The 16,610-nt window shown below is 51.6% G+C and overlaps 2 protein-coding genes across 12 annotated transcripts; both read right to left on the bottom strand.

Moving 5' to 3' along the window:
- Window positions 1–1,365: 1,365 nt before the first annotated feature.
- Window positions 1,366–6,304, bottom strand: COX14 (cytochrome c oxidase assembly factor COX14). Of its 11 annotated transcripts, none has more exons than XM_082741338.1 (3): window positions 6,040–6,304; window positions 1,867–2,116; window positions 1,366–1,790 (listed from the first exon to the last, which is right to left on the bottom strand). In XM_082741338.1, exon 3 carries the CDS (start codon window positions 1,767–1,769, stop codon window positions 1,596–1,598), a length of 174 nt encoding a protein of 57 aa, XP_082597464.1. In that variant the 5' UTR covers window positions 1,770–1,790; window positions 1,867–2,116; window positions 6,040–6,304; the 3' UTR covers window positions 1,366–1,595. The 11 variants fall into 11 exon arrangements, with proteins under 11 accessions (XP_082597464.1, XP_082597461.1, XP_082597469.1 ...); XM_082741335.1 differs by lacking the exon at window positions 1,867–2,116 and adding an exon at window positions 4,738–4,819 and having other exon boundaries at window positions 1,366–1,777; window positions 5,839–6,303; XM_082741343.1 differs by lacking the exon at window positions 1,867–2,116 and adding an exon at window positions 4,698–4,819 and having other exon boundaries at window positions 1,366–1,777; window positions 6,040–6,303.
- A 509-nt stretch (window positions 6,305–6,813) lies between these two features.
- Window positions 6,814–14,631, bottom strand: GPD1 (glycerol-3-phosphate dehydrogenase 1). Its single transcript, XM_082741315.1, has 9 exons — window positions 14,593–14,631; window positions 13,870–14,057; window positions 13,210–13,387; window positions 12,271–12,411; window positions 11,519–11,657; window positions 11,165–11,277; window positions 10,026–10,259; window positions 9,699–9,805; window positions 6,814–8,710 (listed from the first exon to the last, which is right to left on the bottom strand). The coding sequence occupies exons 2-9, from the start codon at window positions 13,908–13,910 to the stop codon at window positions 8,614–8,616; spliced, it is 1,050 nt and encodes a 349-aa protein (XP_082597441.1). The 5' UTR covers window positions 13,911–14,057; window positions 14,593–14,631; the 3' UTR covers window positions 6,814–8,613.
- Between the last annotated feature and the right edge of the window lie 1,979 nt (window positions 14,632–16,610).

Genomic DNA, 16,610 nt, shown 5'->3' with positions numbered 1-16,610 from the left:
ACTGTAATCATCAGTGGGTGTGACACGAGAGGCCATGCTAACCAGGAGTTTCAACACAATGGAGGAGGTGGAAGGAATTTCAAGTCCGTGGAAGGAGCATCACGTAGACTTCTTAAATAACCTTGAGAAGTCTGTTTAGATAGGAGGTGGGGAGCCTTAAGCAAGTTTGTATACTGAGAAGAAAGAAGAGTATGAATTAGACAACAAATGGAGCAAGGCCTGGGATGGAAAAGGGTAATGAGGGAGGAGGCAAAGATTGCAGTGGAGCTGTCTGAGGGCTCTACTATGGGCACAGGCTGGACAGGAAATCAAGAAAGGGCTGACAGACTGGAAGAAAATAGAAGGAATCAAAAGACCTGAAGTCTGTAAGCTCTAGAGCAGGAAATGAGAATGCAAGAGAGCATCTTGAAATGGAATGATGTTAAAGAAAAGGAGAGGGGAGGGGAGAGGCAGAGGGAGGGAGGGGGAAAAAAACCTGGTGTTACACTTTTTGGAAGCGTACAGGCGAGCTGGGAGAATGGCGACCCTACCTACTTTCTGTGTTAAGTGAGAAAGGAGAGGCAGTGGAATTCTTGGTTAACACACCAAGAGAGGATGGGAGTACAAGGCCTGGTGGCACAGGAAGGCTGAGTGTTTCTAATCACAGTAGAGGAATTTCATGTGAAAGGTTTAGGAGTGAAAGCGTGAGAGATAACAAATGTCCAAGGGGATTGTTATCTCTGACGATTATCAAAAATGAGAATGAGTCAACTAGCAAGCCTCAAGGCTCACAATGGAAGCGTGGCAAGAACAGCTGTCCTCTTAGTTGGGTTTTACCTTGAATGCACTGTGTTTTCTTTCAAATCCTCTACACAACCCTGCAAAAAGACCTGCAGGTAGACTTCTGTGCACTGGCACAGGGAGAAATCAATCCTATGCTAATACGACGCCCACTGAGCCTGAGGAGCTGGACTGCATTACTACAGGCTGCCCAACAACCCTTCCCTTTGGGAACTATGCCTCCTCCACTCCCGGCAATTTTGATAGGGCTGTTACACAAGGGCTTCTGCCTTCCTTAACTGAGAGGCACACGTGTGGCCACGAGCTGTCCGGAGTACCTTTACCTGGACACAGTAATTGGTCTAGGAACAGTCACTGACCAAGAAGAGCTACGGTCTTTAGTCTTTTCAGGGGATGTGTACAGATGCTGGAACAGTCTTTTGTCTGAGATCATGAGCTGACACCACAACTCCTAAAACTGCATACCCCCACTTCACAGGGGCCAAGGGCTCAAAATATGGAAATCCAGTCTGTGACTAGAAAACTGGTAGTCAAGGTCCCACCTCGGCCTTCCGTACCCTATTTAAGTAAACAAAAATACCAAGACACAGACTAATAAGATATTTAATGTCTGTAGGTGTGCTTGATCCTCCCATTCCTGTCATGATTCCACCGCCTCCCCGAACCAGCAGTGCCAGAGAAAACAGGGGCACTTTTTCTCAGCAGGATTTAAAAACCATTAAGGCCCTAGTTCTCTTGACTTGGAAAGGATTGCAGATGAGATCATTCCACAGCATGCCTTAGGCCTCTCTGCTCAAAGAGGAAAACCCCCGGTTCTACAGGGCTCCTGAGGTCTTCTGTTCTTCCGCAGCCTGGCGCCGGGCGCTGCGCAGCTGGAAATAGCGGTAGGCTCGGGCACTGCAGAGGTAGCCCCCGTACACAGTGAGAAGCATCATGGAGGCAGAGAAGGTCTTGTAGCCAATGTCAGCTAGCTGCTTGGCAGTTGGCATGTTGTCCCCTACAAAGACAGACTGGATTTAGACCCAAGAGTAAGGCCTCATCTGCCCAGACCCTTCTCTTTGTAAGGCCACTCCCCACCTTTTGCACCTGCTCAGTCTGTCTGTACTCTACTCTGAAGGGTCCCTCCACATACACAGTGTTCAGGAACACTTAAGATTCAGAAAGACAGGGGCGCCTGGGCAGCTCAGTCAGTTAAACGTCTTTCAGCTTTCCACTCAGGTTGTGATCCCAGGGTCCTGGCATCGAGTGCTGCATCGGGATCCCTGCTCAGGACAGGGAGTCTGCTTCTCCCTCTCCCTCTGCCATTCCCCTCCGCTTGTGCTCTCTGGCTCTCTCTCTGTCAAATAAACAAACAAAATCTTAAAAAAAAAAAAAAAAAAAGATTCAGAAAGACAGATAAAGTCTGCATATGAGATACAGACAGAGCTGGAAATAGGTGCATCTGAATGACATTACAGGTAAAACCTGGCCCTCTTTTGTTTGTGGAGATAAAGGACTGGTATGAGCCACCCAGAAATGTCCTTAACTGACATATGACTATAAGCACGCGTCAGTTTTTCTGGCTAGTAGAGAATTAATGGGAGTAGTCAGGGATTAAACATCAGCAGTGAATTACTCTCTCTGGGAGGATCAAATGGGAACCTTCTACAAGTAACCAATTTGTTTTCCCATGAAAACAGTCTTGTTCATGGTGGCTAAGTTCCCATGTTAGCCCTCAAGCATCTGTGTAAGTCCTAACATACCTGAAATAATGTCAACAGTACATTTTTATCAGTTATACTTAAACTTCTATGGCATTAATTCTAAGTTCCAAACATAATACCAAAACTTACTGAGCCCCTAGCAAACTGTTTGCAAAAGGTAAATTACTTCTCATTTAACTGTTCCCTGGATATTCTGAACTAGGGAATAAGATAAAGTTTAGCACGGGACTCTTGCAATCTAAACAAAATACTCTTCAATTTGGAACTATGAATGTGTTCTTAGTCTCCTCACTGTTGAGGGAATTGACATTAAAAGACTGACTGAAATTAGTGAGAATAGGTTTCTTAAAAGTCAAGAATTTGAAGAAGAAAAGCTCAGAATTAGCTGGTTTAAGGGGTTGAGAGTAGGGTGAGACACTTAAGTGCTTCTCAGAGTGAGTCCTACTCGCTACACACTGCCTTTGAGGCAGTCCTTGAGAATGGAACCCAAGTTGAGCTGAGGGACAGCTTCCTTGAATTATAATCCCCAAGGACTATACAAAGTGACAGTAAATGATGTCAGAGGAAGAAAACCAAATAACACAGGTTGAGTAAGAGTTGTGTTTGGGTTATCTGAGGTTTGAAAGGACCCAAACTCTAGGACGGTGAAGAAAACACACACACACAGAGCAGGACACTAAGGTGGTAAACACGCTCCCAGCAAAGAGACCTGCAACCTTCAGCATCTTCCTCACTTATTCCTTCTCCACCTATCCCCCACTGCCCTGGCTAGATACTAACCAGGTATAGGACCACTTCCTCAAGAGGCTGGAGGAAGGAAGCTGGAAGCATTCACCAGCTAACAAAGTGAAAGGATGGTATACCTTGGCTAGGAGAGTGACAAATGACCTACTAACAGATATAATTTTGGGGTCTAGAACTTCACTTTCATCTCTCTTCTAATCCAATGAGAGATTTCTATTTTCACATTAACCAAAACTCTCCACAGGCCCTGAACTAAGTAAGGCAGGGCAGTAGAAAAGGAGAGGACAGATGCAGCAGTTATTCTGGAAGTAGAACAAGATTTATTAACGAAATGGATTAGGACATGGCTGAAAGTATCTCCAAGGTAGCAAACCAAGAAACTGTGGATTGGGATACTGTTAATAGGAGTAAGAAACAGGTGTGTGTCACTGTGTGTATGGGGGTAGCAGTGGCAGTGAGTGGCAGAAAAGAAGACCGTGAGCTGGGTTTTGGACATGTTAAAATTAAGACGCTCAATCCAACACTCATATGATGATGTCTCTCAGGCAGATGGATATGCACATCTGGACAGATGCTGGAAGAGAGCCTAGGCTACAGATACAAAAGGAGGTAACAAGTAACACTAAAGCAGAGGATAAGACTGGAGAGAAGATAAGGGAAGGCAAATCTGAAGGAAAATAGTGAAAGAGAGCAGATGGGAAATTCCAGAAACATCTGGGGGGCTTTTTTATTCAATTACATCTCCCTTCCTGGTTGAAAATCACTGCTGTATCAAGTCACTGCCACTGATGGTGGTGTGCTATAACCTTCCCACCTGTTGAGCCCGAAGGAAAACTGGGTACCATTACTGCAAGTTAAGTTCCGAGAACACTGGTCAAATGGGATCATTGGATGGCAACAGGTGACTAGATCACAGGTAAACATTCCTAAGGTAGAAGTCAACTTAGCACACTAGATTGGAACAGGCATTAAGTAAATGCACACATTCTTTTTTTACTCTTTAAAGTAGGCTCCACACCCAAGGTGTGGCTCGAACTCAGCACCCAAGATCAAGAGTTGCATGCTCTACCGACTGAGCCTGCCAGGCACCCCAACAAAGCACAGATTCTAACTCCAGCAGGCCCACAAACTCTGCCACCGTCCCCCAAGTTCACGCACTTAGGTATTTTCCAGAGACAGAGAGAAATAGATTATTAGAATATTAGAAGGATAACCCCTTCACCTCATAGATAAGAATTCTTGTGATTTTTCTGGTTAAGGGAATAGAAGTGATAGGCAGCAGCCTGAGAAGGCAACAAGACCAAGGAAATTCTAGTATACCCTCCTTATTGATAAGGAAGATCTGAATATGCTTTAGAGAAGAAGAAGCTGGTGGCTAAACAAAGGATAAAAGAAGAGGTGGGTAGGATGGAACAAGATCCAGAATGGCCTGGTAAAGGTGAAATTAGAACCCCAGGTAGAAGTATTTACCTTGGAAATGAAACTTTTGAGGTTAGCAGAACATTCTCACCTGAGCAACATCAATTTTCTTAAAAAAAAAAAAAAAAAAAAAGTGCTCAATGCTGGGTCTGTTATGGAGTGATGAGGTTAACCTGAAGGTTTCAAAAAAAAAAAAAACAGGAAAAACTGCAAGTACAGTATAGAAAATTCCATAGGAGTGCAATCTGCAAAGTTCTTTTTTGCCCCCCCTCCCCAAACATGGCGGTACCTCGAGGCTCCGGGGATAGCCTCTGGAATTCATTTCTTTTTTTTTTTTTTTTAAGATTTTATTTGAGACAGAGAGACACAGAGAGAAAGCACAAGCAGGGGGAGAGGCAGAGGAGAAGCAGACTCCCCGCTTCACAGGGAGCCCAACTGGGTACCCAATCCCAGGACCTGAAGGTCATGACCTGGACCAAAAGCAGATATTCAGCCGACTGAGCCACCCAGGCGCCCCTGGAAATCACATCCTCAAATGTGTTCCAACCACCTCCGCTTAGATTTACTCATTTATCTGTCTACCTTTTTACTCCTGCTATGAAAGTCACAGAGGGAAAAAAGGCTTCAGTCTCAAAGTAGCTAATATCTGATGGGGAAAAGCCACAGACCCCATATCCAGTTATTTAACGTAAAAGATGGGCGGTGACCAGACGAGAAACGAGGTGAGAGCTCAAAGAAAAGTTGGAAGGTGGGGGGTGACTCAAGAAGTCAGCAGCAAGCTGGGGACGGGGGGGTGGCTCCGTCCTTTAATATGGAAGACAGGATGCATACCAGTAGGGAAGAGAGAAGGGGAGAGCATTCCGGGAGCTGAACGCGGCAACACCGGGTGCCCGGGAGAGCCGCACACCAAGGTGCAGCTGACTGTTAGGCAAGGGCCAGAGCTACTTAAGTCGGAGCATGGAGGGCCAAGACCCCGGGTGGGAGGAAACGTTTGACAGGAACCTACGGCTGTCGGGGGTCTGTTGGGCTGGAAGCGGTGCTGGACGCCGGCTCGCGGTGAGGGGGGCGGGGAACGCGGTGATCTCAAGGCCACTGAAGGCCGGGGCATGGGACAATGGGTAAACCAAGGCCGGCCCAAAACGAGGCGCCTCAGCGGACGAGCAACCCCTACGGGGCTCTCGCAACGGCGTACCTGGGTGCTAGGTGCTGCTGCTTCCTGGCGTCCAGCCGCGGCCTCAGCCAAGGCCGGCAGCGTCTGGCCGCGGCAGTCTGCCAATTTCCTGGAGCAGCCGGACGCAGCACGCCTGGACACGTACGCGAGGGTACCGGCCCGTTCCTGGGGGGCTATTAGTGCAGGAAGCCACCCGTTCTGCCTCCCACCCGTCCCACTTACCCCCTAGGGACTCGCCTCCGGACGCAAGAGACGTCAGCACGCGCCCGGACCCACGCAAATCCGCCCACAGAGAACAGAGCCCGCGCACGCCGCAGCTCCGCGCGTTGCCGCCTTTGCGCTTCCAGGCCAGTCACCCTTACTACGCATCCTCAGACCAGTCTTCCTCTTGGAGAGGACTGTTGAATTCTGGGGATTGTAGTCTTTCTCCATGGACTGCCGGTCTTTGGTGACTCCAGCTCCAGCCCCGGAACTTGTAGGATACACAATCACAACAGAAAAGACCGTCTAGCTTTCCGACTCGGAGTCAGCCAATCCCCAGCCTGGGCGCGGTGACGCCTCCGGGAGCTGGGTGGATTCTCTCGGGGTCAGCCCTCGGAGGTGGACCGCGCGCCCCCTAGAGCCTGCACCTGCCCTCTTCCGCGTGGGACAGACCCGCCCGGCACCGCGAGGCCTGGCACCACGAGGCCTGGCTGGCCAAGAAGGCGGCAGGTTTGGTCACGGCGCCGGAGTGGGTACGAGGGACGCATCTGGAGCGCTTCTGGACCTTATTGTGATCTCCCCGCTTGCAGGGACCCGCCGGGATTAGGGGACCCCTAGCGGGGAGAGGGACTGTGTGGGCACCCCTGCCAGGGGGCCGGAGTGGCTGGGATTATCGAGGAGACATGTCCTTCTTGTCTTCATTTTTCCCTGTGCCGCGAATGGAAACATAAGACGCAGCGATACACCACGGCACTCGCGCTGCCCCCACGCACTGAAGCGCCCTTTCCCAACTCCTTTCTGGAAAAACCACGATTTATTGAGTAGACAAGTAGTAGGCTTGATGGGAAGGCCTTAGATTGTTAACTGTGGCGTGAACAAAAGTAGGCAAAGGTGTGGGACTCTCTAACAAGGTTACAGCAGCAGCCGAAAGAAAAGAGCTGTCTCTTAGCCCTCACTTTGACCTTCTTGGGGAGGCAGCTCTGGATTCAGTCAGAGCCCCAACCTGGGCCCAGCCAAATCTGGGGTGGCTGTGGCCTTCGCTCTCGAAGCCTGTTTCAGGCAGCTCTGCCCTTCACTGGTAAGACAGTGAATCCTCAAGGACTAGGGCTGAGGAGGGGAGCCTGCCTCCCTGATCTGGCAGGGAGTAAGAAAGGGTTAACATAATGCTGGCCAGAGCCACGGTGTGCCAGGTGCTGCCCCATAGGAAGCCTAGATCTGCTGAACATGGCTGGCCCCTGGCAGGCCCCCAGGGCCTATTTGTAGCCAGGGGCCCAGGCTGCTGACCTGTGACATTCCCTGGCTGCCAACCCATCCTGGAATAAGGCCAGTTCAAAGCATATTCCCTCCTCCCCTTCCTGTTCTTCCCTCACCACAGTGGGTAGGTTGGTTTTAATTTTTTCCTCCTTGAGTTTCCCAGCTCCTGAGGTGCTGATGGAGTCAGTACTTCATGAGAAAGCCTTCAGGTGACAACAGAGAGCTGGCCTTGCTTACCCCTCCCTGCTCACAATCCATGAGCAGGCTTTGGGCCACTCTCTGGCCCCGGCCCCTGATGCAGGTGCTGGTTAGCTGCCCTGGCTGCTCTGGGAGCAGCTGAGAAATAGGCACAGGTTCTGGGAAGAAGAAAGGGCTGAAGCCAGGGAGGTCCTTGAGAAGAAGCAGGAGGGACCCAACTGACACCTCCCCCAGCTAGAGCTTCAGAGAAGGGAGGTGGGGCAAATACAAAGGTCACAGGGAAGCAGAGTGATCTGAGCCTGCTCTGAAAAGGTGTTGCTGTCAGCAGATTAGGTTCCTGCTCTGCAGATGGTGCTGGCCTGGAGCGCAAGAGTCGTCTTGGAAAGGTCATGGCATGGTGGAGAGGAACTGGCAAGAACTAGGAAGTCCCTGGGGAGAATGACAAGTCCTAGGGCCAGAGACGCCAGCATGGCCGCAACTCTGGTGCCAGGGCAGCCTTGGGGTTGGGTGGGGGAGGGATGGGGAGGAATGACCAGAGGTTTCTGAGGACGCAGATGTTGCTAGGAGAAGCTAGAAGGGGGCAGAGAGCTTTGTATTTTGTTAACAAACACTGAGATCCATTGATGCTGTGTGGGGCCTGGCAGAGGTCAGAGCAACGGGGTCCCTGAGGCCTGTGTCAGCTCAAAAGCCCAGACCCTTCCTTGGCAGCCCTGGCCTCATTCCTCTTGTGGCTGAGGTACTTCTTTAGCCACTTAACTGGGCTTGGGGCCGGGACTCCTGGTCTGTGTGAGGCAGCAGTGGGTAGCCCTTGCCTCCTTCTCCCTTCATCCTCTCCCCAACACACACACCCAAAAAAGCAGGCAGCACTGGGGCTGGAGACTCCCCCTCCCAGAAGACAAGGAGAAAGCCCCACATCTGGAGAGGGACAAGGCAACTCCATTTCTGGTGAGAGGTGGTGGCAAGAGACTGTAGGCTGCTTGATGGTTCAGGATCCCCAGGTAGATAGTTGGGCCGCACAGCCTCCTGTCCTCCAGAAGAGGCTGCTCCATGGAGCGTCCCAGAAATCCTGGTGGCCAGGTACCCCAAGCTGTTGACTGTCTCCACTGGGGCAAAGAAGGTGCCTGGCCTGGGCCCCAGCTCTGCTCACAAATGTTCTGGATGATTCTGCAAGCAATGGATGAATTCGCCCACTGGCTGCCTCTCATAGCATATCCTGTACACAGCCATGAACAGAGGAAACCTAGAATAGGGAAGGAAAGACCCAGCTCAGCCTTCTGGCATACCCCGACCCCACCTACCCCCACCCACTCCCCATCCACCTCCTAGCCCTCCACTCCTCTACTCTCCCACCTTTGAGCTCAGGCAGACTCTGGCTCTCAATTTCCAACTGCTGAGAATTCCAACTTCCTAGTCCTGGGTTTAGGGTAGGTTTTTGATTGCCCTGTTCCATATTGAACTTGCCTGTATGATTCCGTGGCATGAATTATTTGTTCTAGTAGGGCAAGCCACTTAACCTCTCTACTAAGCCTCAGTATCATCAACTGTAAAATGGGATCTATATAACAGAGTAGTGAAGAAGGGATTATTTATTAATGTGAAGGAGCTCAATAAATGTGTTTCCTTCCTCCCATCCTCTTGCACAGGCTGCTTGCTTAATCTGGAGGCATGCCCCTGACCAGCCGTGAGCTGATCTTCTGAACCTAATTCATATTCTTATTCTAGGATTCTTTCTCAGACCAACGGAACTCTGCTCTGATCAGCCCATCACTCCCACTGTCTTTGTGCTCCCTGAAAAGGAGCACCTTGACTCAGAGACTTCTCACACTTCAGCACCCAGGATAGGATTCAGGGTACAGAAGGGTTGGTCTCCAGGGAGTGGCTTAGACTGGGGCTGAGGGATAGAGAAGTGGGGCAGTCAGTTGAGTTTATACCTACTACCCCAGAACCAAGTCCCGATAGCAGAGGACAGGAGAAAAGGGCAAGAAGTGAGGCTGCATGGAGGGGTCCAAGCAATGTGGTTAAAGAACACCAGCCTGGAAGCAGTTCAAAGCCTATGAACTAGCTAGTGGACAGTGAACAGACCAGACTCTCTCCAAGCTCTAGTCCCTTTGTAAACCTAAGTTTCCCTCTCCACCGGCTTTACAGATGGAGGAGGGGTCAGGAAGATGAATGTGAGAGCACTTCTGGCTGTGGTCCTCTTCCCCAGTGTGGCTGGGGCAGACACCTACTTGTCCACCAGGCCCTTGTGCTGGAGGATGCTGTGTAGCTCCCGGGCTGTCGGGGGCCCCTGCAGCTTCTGCCCATTCAGCATCTCCTTCTCCAGCTGCTCAATGGGCTGTGAAGAAAATAGGACGGGTAGATGGAAATGGGAGAGGAGGGTTGTGTGTGAGGTGGAGAGTCTGGGGCTCAGATGGGAGTTGGGGTCTTGGAGGAAAGAAAGGCTCAGAATATTCACAACAGTCTTAATGTTTGTGCTTGAGAGATGCCTCAAGCTAAACCCCTCCACTTGGAACCCGTCAGGCCACCCTCCATTCCCCATTCTCCCAGGGTCCCACCTTTCCTGTGCGGGCGAAGGCTTCCGCCACCTTTCGGTTCCGCCCTCCATAGCAGGTAGTGATGAGGTCAGCAATACCACAGCTCTCCAAGAAGGTGGCACAGGACACAGGGCCACTGCAGAAGAGCTTGGCAAAGGCGATCATCTCCATGAGCCCCAGTCGGATCACCGCAGCCTTGGTGTTGTCACCAAAGCCCAGCCCATCACAGAAGCCGGCGCCCACGGCCACTACATTCTTTGGAGAGTGGAGGTCACAGGTGAGAAAAGATCCCTCCCAGCAGGCCCCTTGGCACCTGCCTCATGCTCCTTCCATCAGCCAGGACACGCCACTGAATAAGTGAAGTATAGTGTGCCTGGACTCCCCAGCTGTTTCTTTTTTTTTTTTTTTAAGATTTTATTTATTTATTTGTCAGAGAGAGAGTGAGCGAGAGTGAGCACAGGCAGACAGAGTGGAAGGCAGAGTCAGAGGGAGAAGCAGGCTCCCTGCGGAGCAAGGAGCCCGATGTGGGACTCGATCCCAGGACGCTGGGATCATGACCTGAGCCGAAAGGCAGCTGCTTAACCAACTGAGCCACCCAGGCGTCCCTCCCCAGCTGTTTCTACCTCTTGATTTTCCTACTTCCTGTAACCCTGGCTCTGTGCTTCCTGCCTCCCCAATGCTGCCCCGTACCCCAAACCTTGAGAACTTGAGCTGAAAACCAGTCTCCTGTCCAGCTGACCCTCCTCTCCATGATTATTCTGTTCCATATCCCTGATGTCTTCAGCTCTATCCAAGATCCAGAGTTCTGGCCATCAGTCTACCTGGGTGTCCTGGATGTCTTATCTCCCATGAGCCGGGGTCCTTCCCCAGGACATCTCTTACCCCAGGACCACCCACTGGAGGCAGGGATAGGGATGCCCCCCAAGGAGCTACAGGAAGAAAGGAAGGAGGTGGCCCAATATTTGATGGTGAATAACTGACAGGCCGGAATGATCCTGACCTTGCTGCTACAGTTCTTCCTGTGTTGGGGGGACTTGGTGGGGAAGAGGAGCTATTACCCAAGAGTGAGAGCCTGGAGTCCCAGCAACGTTGTAGAGCTAAGCCAGGCCCTCCTTCAGGGCCTTCTCCCCATCCCCTAGCTGCCTCTGTGCACCTCTCACCTTTAACGCCCCACAGATCTCTACTGTATCCACCTCCTGCACCACTGTGATGCGGAAATTCGGAGTCTGCATCAACATTTTCAGAAGCTGTCCTTGGGTCCGGTCCTTGCAGCCTGAAGTGGGAAGGGGGCAAGGCTTTCAAAGGGGATTCTTGACTCTTCTTCCCACGCCTGCGCTAAGCAGGACCTGCAACCCTTTCCCTGGGGATGTCCCAGTCCTCCCTCACCTCTGATGCTTGGGTCTCCTTCCTTTGCCTGATTAATGGGGAGAAGATGGCTCAATGGGGGTGAAGGGAGTACAGAGAGGGGACGTAACAGGCTGTGCTGTGAATGTAGGTGATGATAGGGCTCTCACCAATGGTTGTCTCACAGAACTTCTCATCAGCCACCTCGCTGGCAATGTTGGCCCCCATCAGCACGCTCATGGGGATGCCAAGGTGCTCCCCAATCACTTCAGAGATGAGCTTCAGCCCTTGAGGGCCCTCGTCTACCCCCTGGGCACAGGATGGAGCTCAGGCCAGGTGCCCTTTATTCCCAACTGAGGGCTTCCCACACAGAAATCCTGCCCCTTCCAAAACCACTGTCCATCAGTGTCCCTCCCCAAAAGCCCTGTCCCATTCCAACTCAGCCAAAGCTTGCTGTGAGGACGGTAGATTGCACATGAAAACGAATCCATTCGAAAATTCCCCTTCTACACACCTTCAATCACCCTACCTCTCCAAGGCAATGTATCCCTTCCACATCCCTAAATAAACCCCCTCACCAAGTACCCCAAACCAGCTTCCATCCCAGACACTGCTCCAAACTAGCTTCCCTTTCACATTCCTCAAACCAGCCCACTGCTCATACCCCCAGACACCCCATGTATGCCTCCTAAACTCCTCAAGACATCAGCCTCCAAACCGATCTCTTAACTACTCCCCAACCAGCCTCCCCTTCCCAGAGGCCCCCAGCACCCATTTCTCAGCCTCCCCAAAATAACTCCTCCCCTCTCCAAAAAACTCTTGGCCATCTTCTGCCATTTTCTTTTCTCCTCTCTTCCCCCACCCTGACCCCACAACAGTTAGCTGCACCCCCACCCCCAACCACAGGAAGTTGTTCCAGCACCTTAATAAGAGATACACCAATGGCGTTTGCCTTGAGGTGGCCCTTGAGCTGACCACAAATCTTGCCAATGAACTGATGAGGCACCACAAAAATGAGGATGTCAGCATCTGCTGCAGCCTGGACCACATCTGGGACAGCCACCTGTGGGGGTGACCAGTGCTCATGGGCCTCACAGACTTCTAGCCCCTGTGGAAGCCCATTCAGGAGATCTAGGAGCTAAAGAGTGAGGCTGGTGGGGGAAAGGAAGGGTAGTTGGGGGATTGAATCTGGAAGGGCTGAACCTGGAGGAATGAAACACCGTCTTCCCTCCCCCTCACCATCATTCCCTTTCACTCCAGCTGCCCAGGGCTCTTGAGGACTCCTGGGAACCTCCACTCAGTACTCTTCTAGCCCTTGGCTGTGGGACAGCGAGGGAGGCCACAGGAGGCCTAGGCTTGGCAGGAGGAAGAGGCCAAGTAAGATTTCATCACCCTGCTTCTTAGGGCCCCCAAGTGGGAAGGGAGAGCCCTCCCTGTCTTTCCTGCTCTCCCTCTCCAGGTTGAGAGCAAGCCATATGGATTTGACCAGGGACCTTAAGTCCAAGGAGCAGCCTCGAGGTCAGCTAATAGCCCAGTGAATAAGTAACAGGACTAGAGCCTGAGGCAGCCACTACCCAGACCCCCAGTCTTTGATTGCCATGGAAACCAACTTCCTGGTCCTCTTCCCCTCCTTTTACTGACTGGGAGCCCATAAGTGTATGGGGGTGGAGAGGTGGGTTCAAGTTCTCAGTTCCAGAAAGTCCTGGGAGAGCTCCTTGGGGGCTGGGTGTAGGGGTGCCCTGTGCAGAGAGCAGCTGGCCCAAGATGCTTCCCAAGTCCGAGGAGCAGCTGAAATGGCCCCTCTCAGCAGGAAGCACTGCTCCACTTCCCTGTCCCTTCCTTGCAGGGTTTTGGGGCTCACCACGTTGGGAGGCAGCTTGTGCCCTGGCAGGTACTTGACATTCTCATGCTGCGTGTTGATGATCTCTGTCAGCTTTCTCCCCCTGATGTCTTCCTCAAACACCCACATGGTCACCCGTGGGTCAAAGTGTGACAGCTGGGCTGCATTGCCTCCCACAATCTTGGCAATAACTGAGCCCCTGGTGGGAGGGGGAGGACAGAAGGTGTAAGAGTCGGGGCATGAGGAAGGAGCAGTGACAGAGGAGGCGGCACAGGGTGGCAGTGAGGGGACAGCACAGCGGCCCCCCAGATCATTTACTTGCCATTTCCTTGTGACACCTCCCTGCCCCCGCCAGCACCAGTAAAGTATGTTATTGGCAGTAGAAAGGAGACTCAGTCTATCCTACACTTCACAGCCTGAGAAGGGGACCAGCCTTCTGATCTCCCCAACCCCCAACCCCAAGCAGCTTTTCCTGTAGCAAACAGGTGCAGCTGCCCGGGCGGGCAAGGACCTGAGAGGTTTGGGTACCATCTGCTTTGTGGGGGTAGGCACGGAAGATAGCAAGGCTGGAACAGAAATTGGAGGGCACTTCCTACCCACCGGCTGCCTCCTGCTTCTCCCCTAGCCCCGTGTTCTTGGGGGAACCTCCTCCGCCAAGTACTGCTTGACAGAGCCACTTACCAGTTGCCGGAGCCTACAATGCAGACTTTCTTGCCAGCCATGGTGCCACTTCTCTAACTGATTCAGCTCAGTGCTCTGCTCCCCAGCTCCTCTGCCGACTAGGAGCATATAACTTCGCCACACGTGGGTGCAGCCAAGTCCCGCCTTCCAGGGGCGGGTGGGGAGGCGGGCGCCTGGGGAGACAGGGACTCAGGCAAAGCCAGGGAAAGAGAAAAGGGTAGAGACAGGTGGGGAACAGGAATGGGACAGAGTCCAGGCCCCTCTTCCTTTTAGGTTTGCCAGCGGATGGTGCTAGTGAGTTTCTTCCTTTGGCCCCAGTCCTCCCTCCCTGTAATGGTCTCATTCTGAGGTCTGCCAAGAAACAGCCCAGATGAGGAGCAAGTGACTGCTCCCCTCCTCATTCCCTTCTGTCCCCCAGCACTGGAATAAATTGTATTCAATTCTAGTAGTAGATACAGGAATGCTTTCTTTTCCAAGGTAGCAGTCACCCCACATAGGCTCCCAGGAGCCCAAAATCTCTACAGGTTTGTCCCCTAGCAGTGAGAGACTACCTGTCACTGGCCCCACACTAGCTCTGCTGCAGGGCTGAGTGAGGGGGCCCTGTATGGGCTCCCGTTTAAAGATCAGACAAAATAAGAGGTAAGGGCCTGCTTTGGTGGCATCTCAGCCCAAGGATAAGAGACCCCAGGAGCCCCGAAGGACAAGGTCATCTCAGGGACTTACCCTTTGGCCTCTCTCCTCACCTCAAAGGATCCTCACCTGAATGTCTTCCAGGAAGAGAAAGTGGGAAAGGTCAGTTAGAAGCTCTGATGCCAAGTGGCCTACAATTTCTTTGCCGACTCCGGGCTTGGAGAAGAGGGCAGGAGAGAAAGGACTGCGGCTAAAGCATTCACTGTCCTCAAGAGGCTTTGAGCTCCCTTCAATTCTTTCTTGGGTTTCCCAGCTACCACATTGGGGCTCCCTCAAGTCAGTGGCTAGTTTGCAAGAAGCCAGAAAGGGGTGGGGGGCAGGACCTGGGGCAGCTGTAACTTCTGGGAGCTTTGTGTTCTCAGATCCCGTAACAGAGTAAGTGGGGTGTGTGATTTGGGACATGGGAAGAGGTTGGAAAGAACACACGGAGCAGTCCGGGACGCTATTATCACCCGCAGCCATCTGTTTGACAAACTGGTTTCTAGGCTGATCTGGAGTGGGGCAAATGCCCCTAACATGTCTGCAGTCTGTGCACCTTGGCCTAGAGGGCAAACACCACTGTCTGCTCATGTGCTGACCTCCTGGCTTGGCAGACTGCTGAGTGGGTGTTTCCATCCCTTGGGGCCCCTGCTGGCTGGCAACAGCAATGAGCACTAGGCCAGAGAGGAGTCTGTGTGCAACCACTGAGTCAGGGTAAATGGGCCCAAGGGCAAGACTGTGGAGAAAAAGGTTGTTCTAAGTTCCAGGGACTGCCCAGGAGGGGCCCACCATATTCCCCTCCCATGGCCATGGAGTTCCTATCATAGGGGAGCATACTTGAAGTTGGTAGTGGATGGTTTCCCTTAGGAGTAAAATTGCACCTGCCACAAAGCCAGCCTCCCACAGATCGCTCCATTATTGCACTTGTGCTGAGACAAAGGCACCGGTGCCAAGTGCCAGCTGGGAACACTGATTATGGGTGATGGAAGAGAAAGAATGCTTCTGTCCCTGGCACATATGGTAGGAACCTCAGAGAATGGATGTTTATGCATAATATAATCCCTTGTTTTTTGCCTAAATTCTACCATCTCTCATTTTGCCCTTAAAATCATTTTCAGAGTACGGAGACCCAGAATTTGTGCACTTATAGGAATAAAGAGTGTGCAGTCTCAGAATTGGCTCATCACAGAAGTTATCTGTACTACTGGGGCTCTTTTCCCAAGAGCGAACTGTAGATTATTTGCTTGAAACTAATAATGGTTCATCAGCCATTCATTACACATGTAATTAGCCTGGGTAAAAACAGATGCCATTTCAACGTCCTTGACATCAATTTTTTCCACTCCCAAGTTATCACCCCCACACATTTCTTTTTCCCTACTCAAGTCCCAACCCCCAAGTTCCAAATTGGGAACAAGTTGTAACCTGGGTGGATTCGATTGCCTGCAAGGCAGTACGTACGTGGGTGTTCCCATCCATGAAGGCAAAGGTTAATTTTTTTTAAACTACAAGTTTGGAATATGGTTGCATTCATCCTACATTCTAAACCCCCTTCTTGGGTAGAATCAATCTAGATAACAGCACCAAGGAGACAAGTATGAGCTACCAGGTAAGAAGTGAGCATATTATGCTGGGAACTGCAAAATTTCATGCTTCTGCTAACACACCAGTCCTGAGCGGTATTCCCTACTGTGCCGATGGGCAGTTTTGCTGTAGCACGAGAGTCACACGGTACTTCCATGCTGGTCTTAAGAACTGAAATCTCAGGAAGCCTGGGTGGCTCAGTTGTTAAGCAGCTGCCTTTGGCTCAGGTCATGATCCTAGGATCCTGGGATGGAGCCCTCCCTGAGGCTCCCTGCTCAGTGGGGAACCTGCTTCTCCCTCTCGTGCCTGCTGCTCTGCCTAGTTGTGCTGTCCGTCAAATAAAATATTTTTTTTTTTTTAAAGATTTTATTTACTTATTTGAGAGAGAGAGAGAGAGATCACAAGTAGGCAGAGCAGCAGGCAGAGAGAGAAGGGGAAGCAGGCTCCCGGCTGAGCAGAAGGCCCAATGCGGGGCTCCATCCCAGGAC

This window comes from Mustela nivalis, assembly GCF_964662115.1.
Source record: "Mustela nivalis genome assembly, chromosome: 7".
Lineage (NCBI taxonomy): Eukaryota > Metazoa > Chordata > Mammalia > Carnivora > Mustelidae > Mustela > Mustela nivalis.
This window is presented reverse-complemented; position numbering and strand designations above follow the sequence as displayed.

Excerpts from the sequence above, each read along its gene's own strand:
- GPD1 (XM_082741315.1), bottom strand. The coding sequence starts at position 13,910 with ATGGCTGGCAAGAAAGTCTGCATTGTAGGCTCCGGCAACTG. Across the intron at positions 13,388-13,869 it reads ATTGTAGGCTCCGGCAACTG|GGGCTCAGTTATTGCCAAGA; the intron begins GTAAGTGGCTCT and ends CCCTCCCACCAG. Across the intron at positions 12,412-13,209 it reads ACAAGCTGCCTCCCAACGTG|GTGGCTGTCCCAGATGTGGT; the intron begins GTGAGCCCCAAA and ends TCACCCCCACAG.
- COX14 (XM_082741338.1), bottom strand. The coding sequence starts at position 1,769 with ATGCCAACTGCCAAGCAGCTAGCTGACATTGGCTACAAGACCTTCTCT.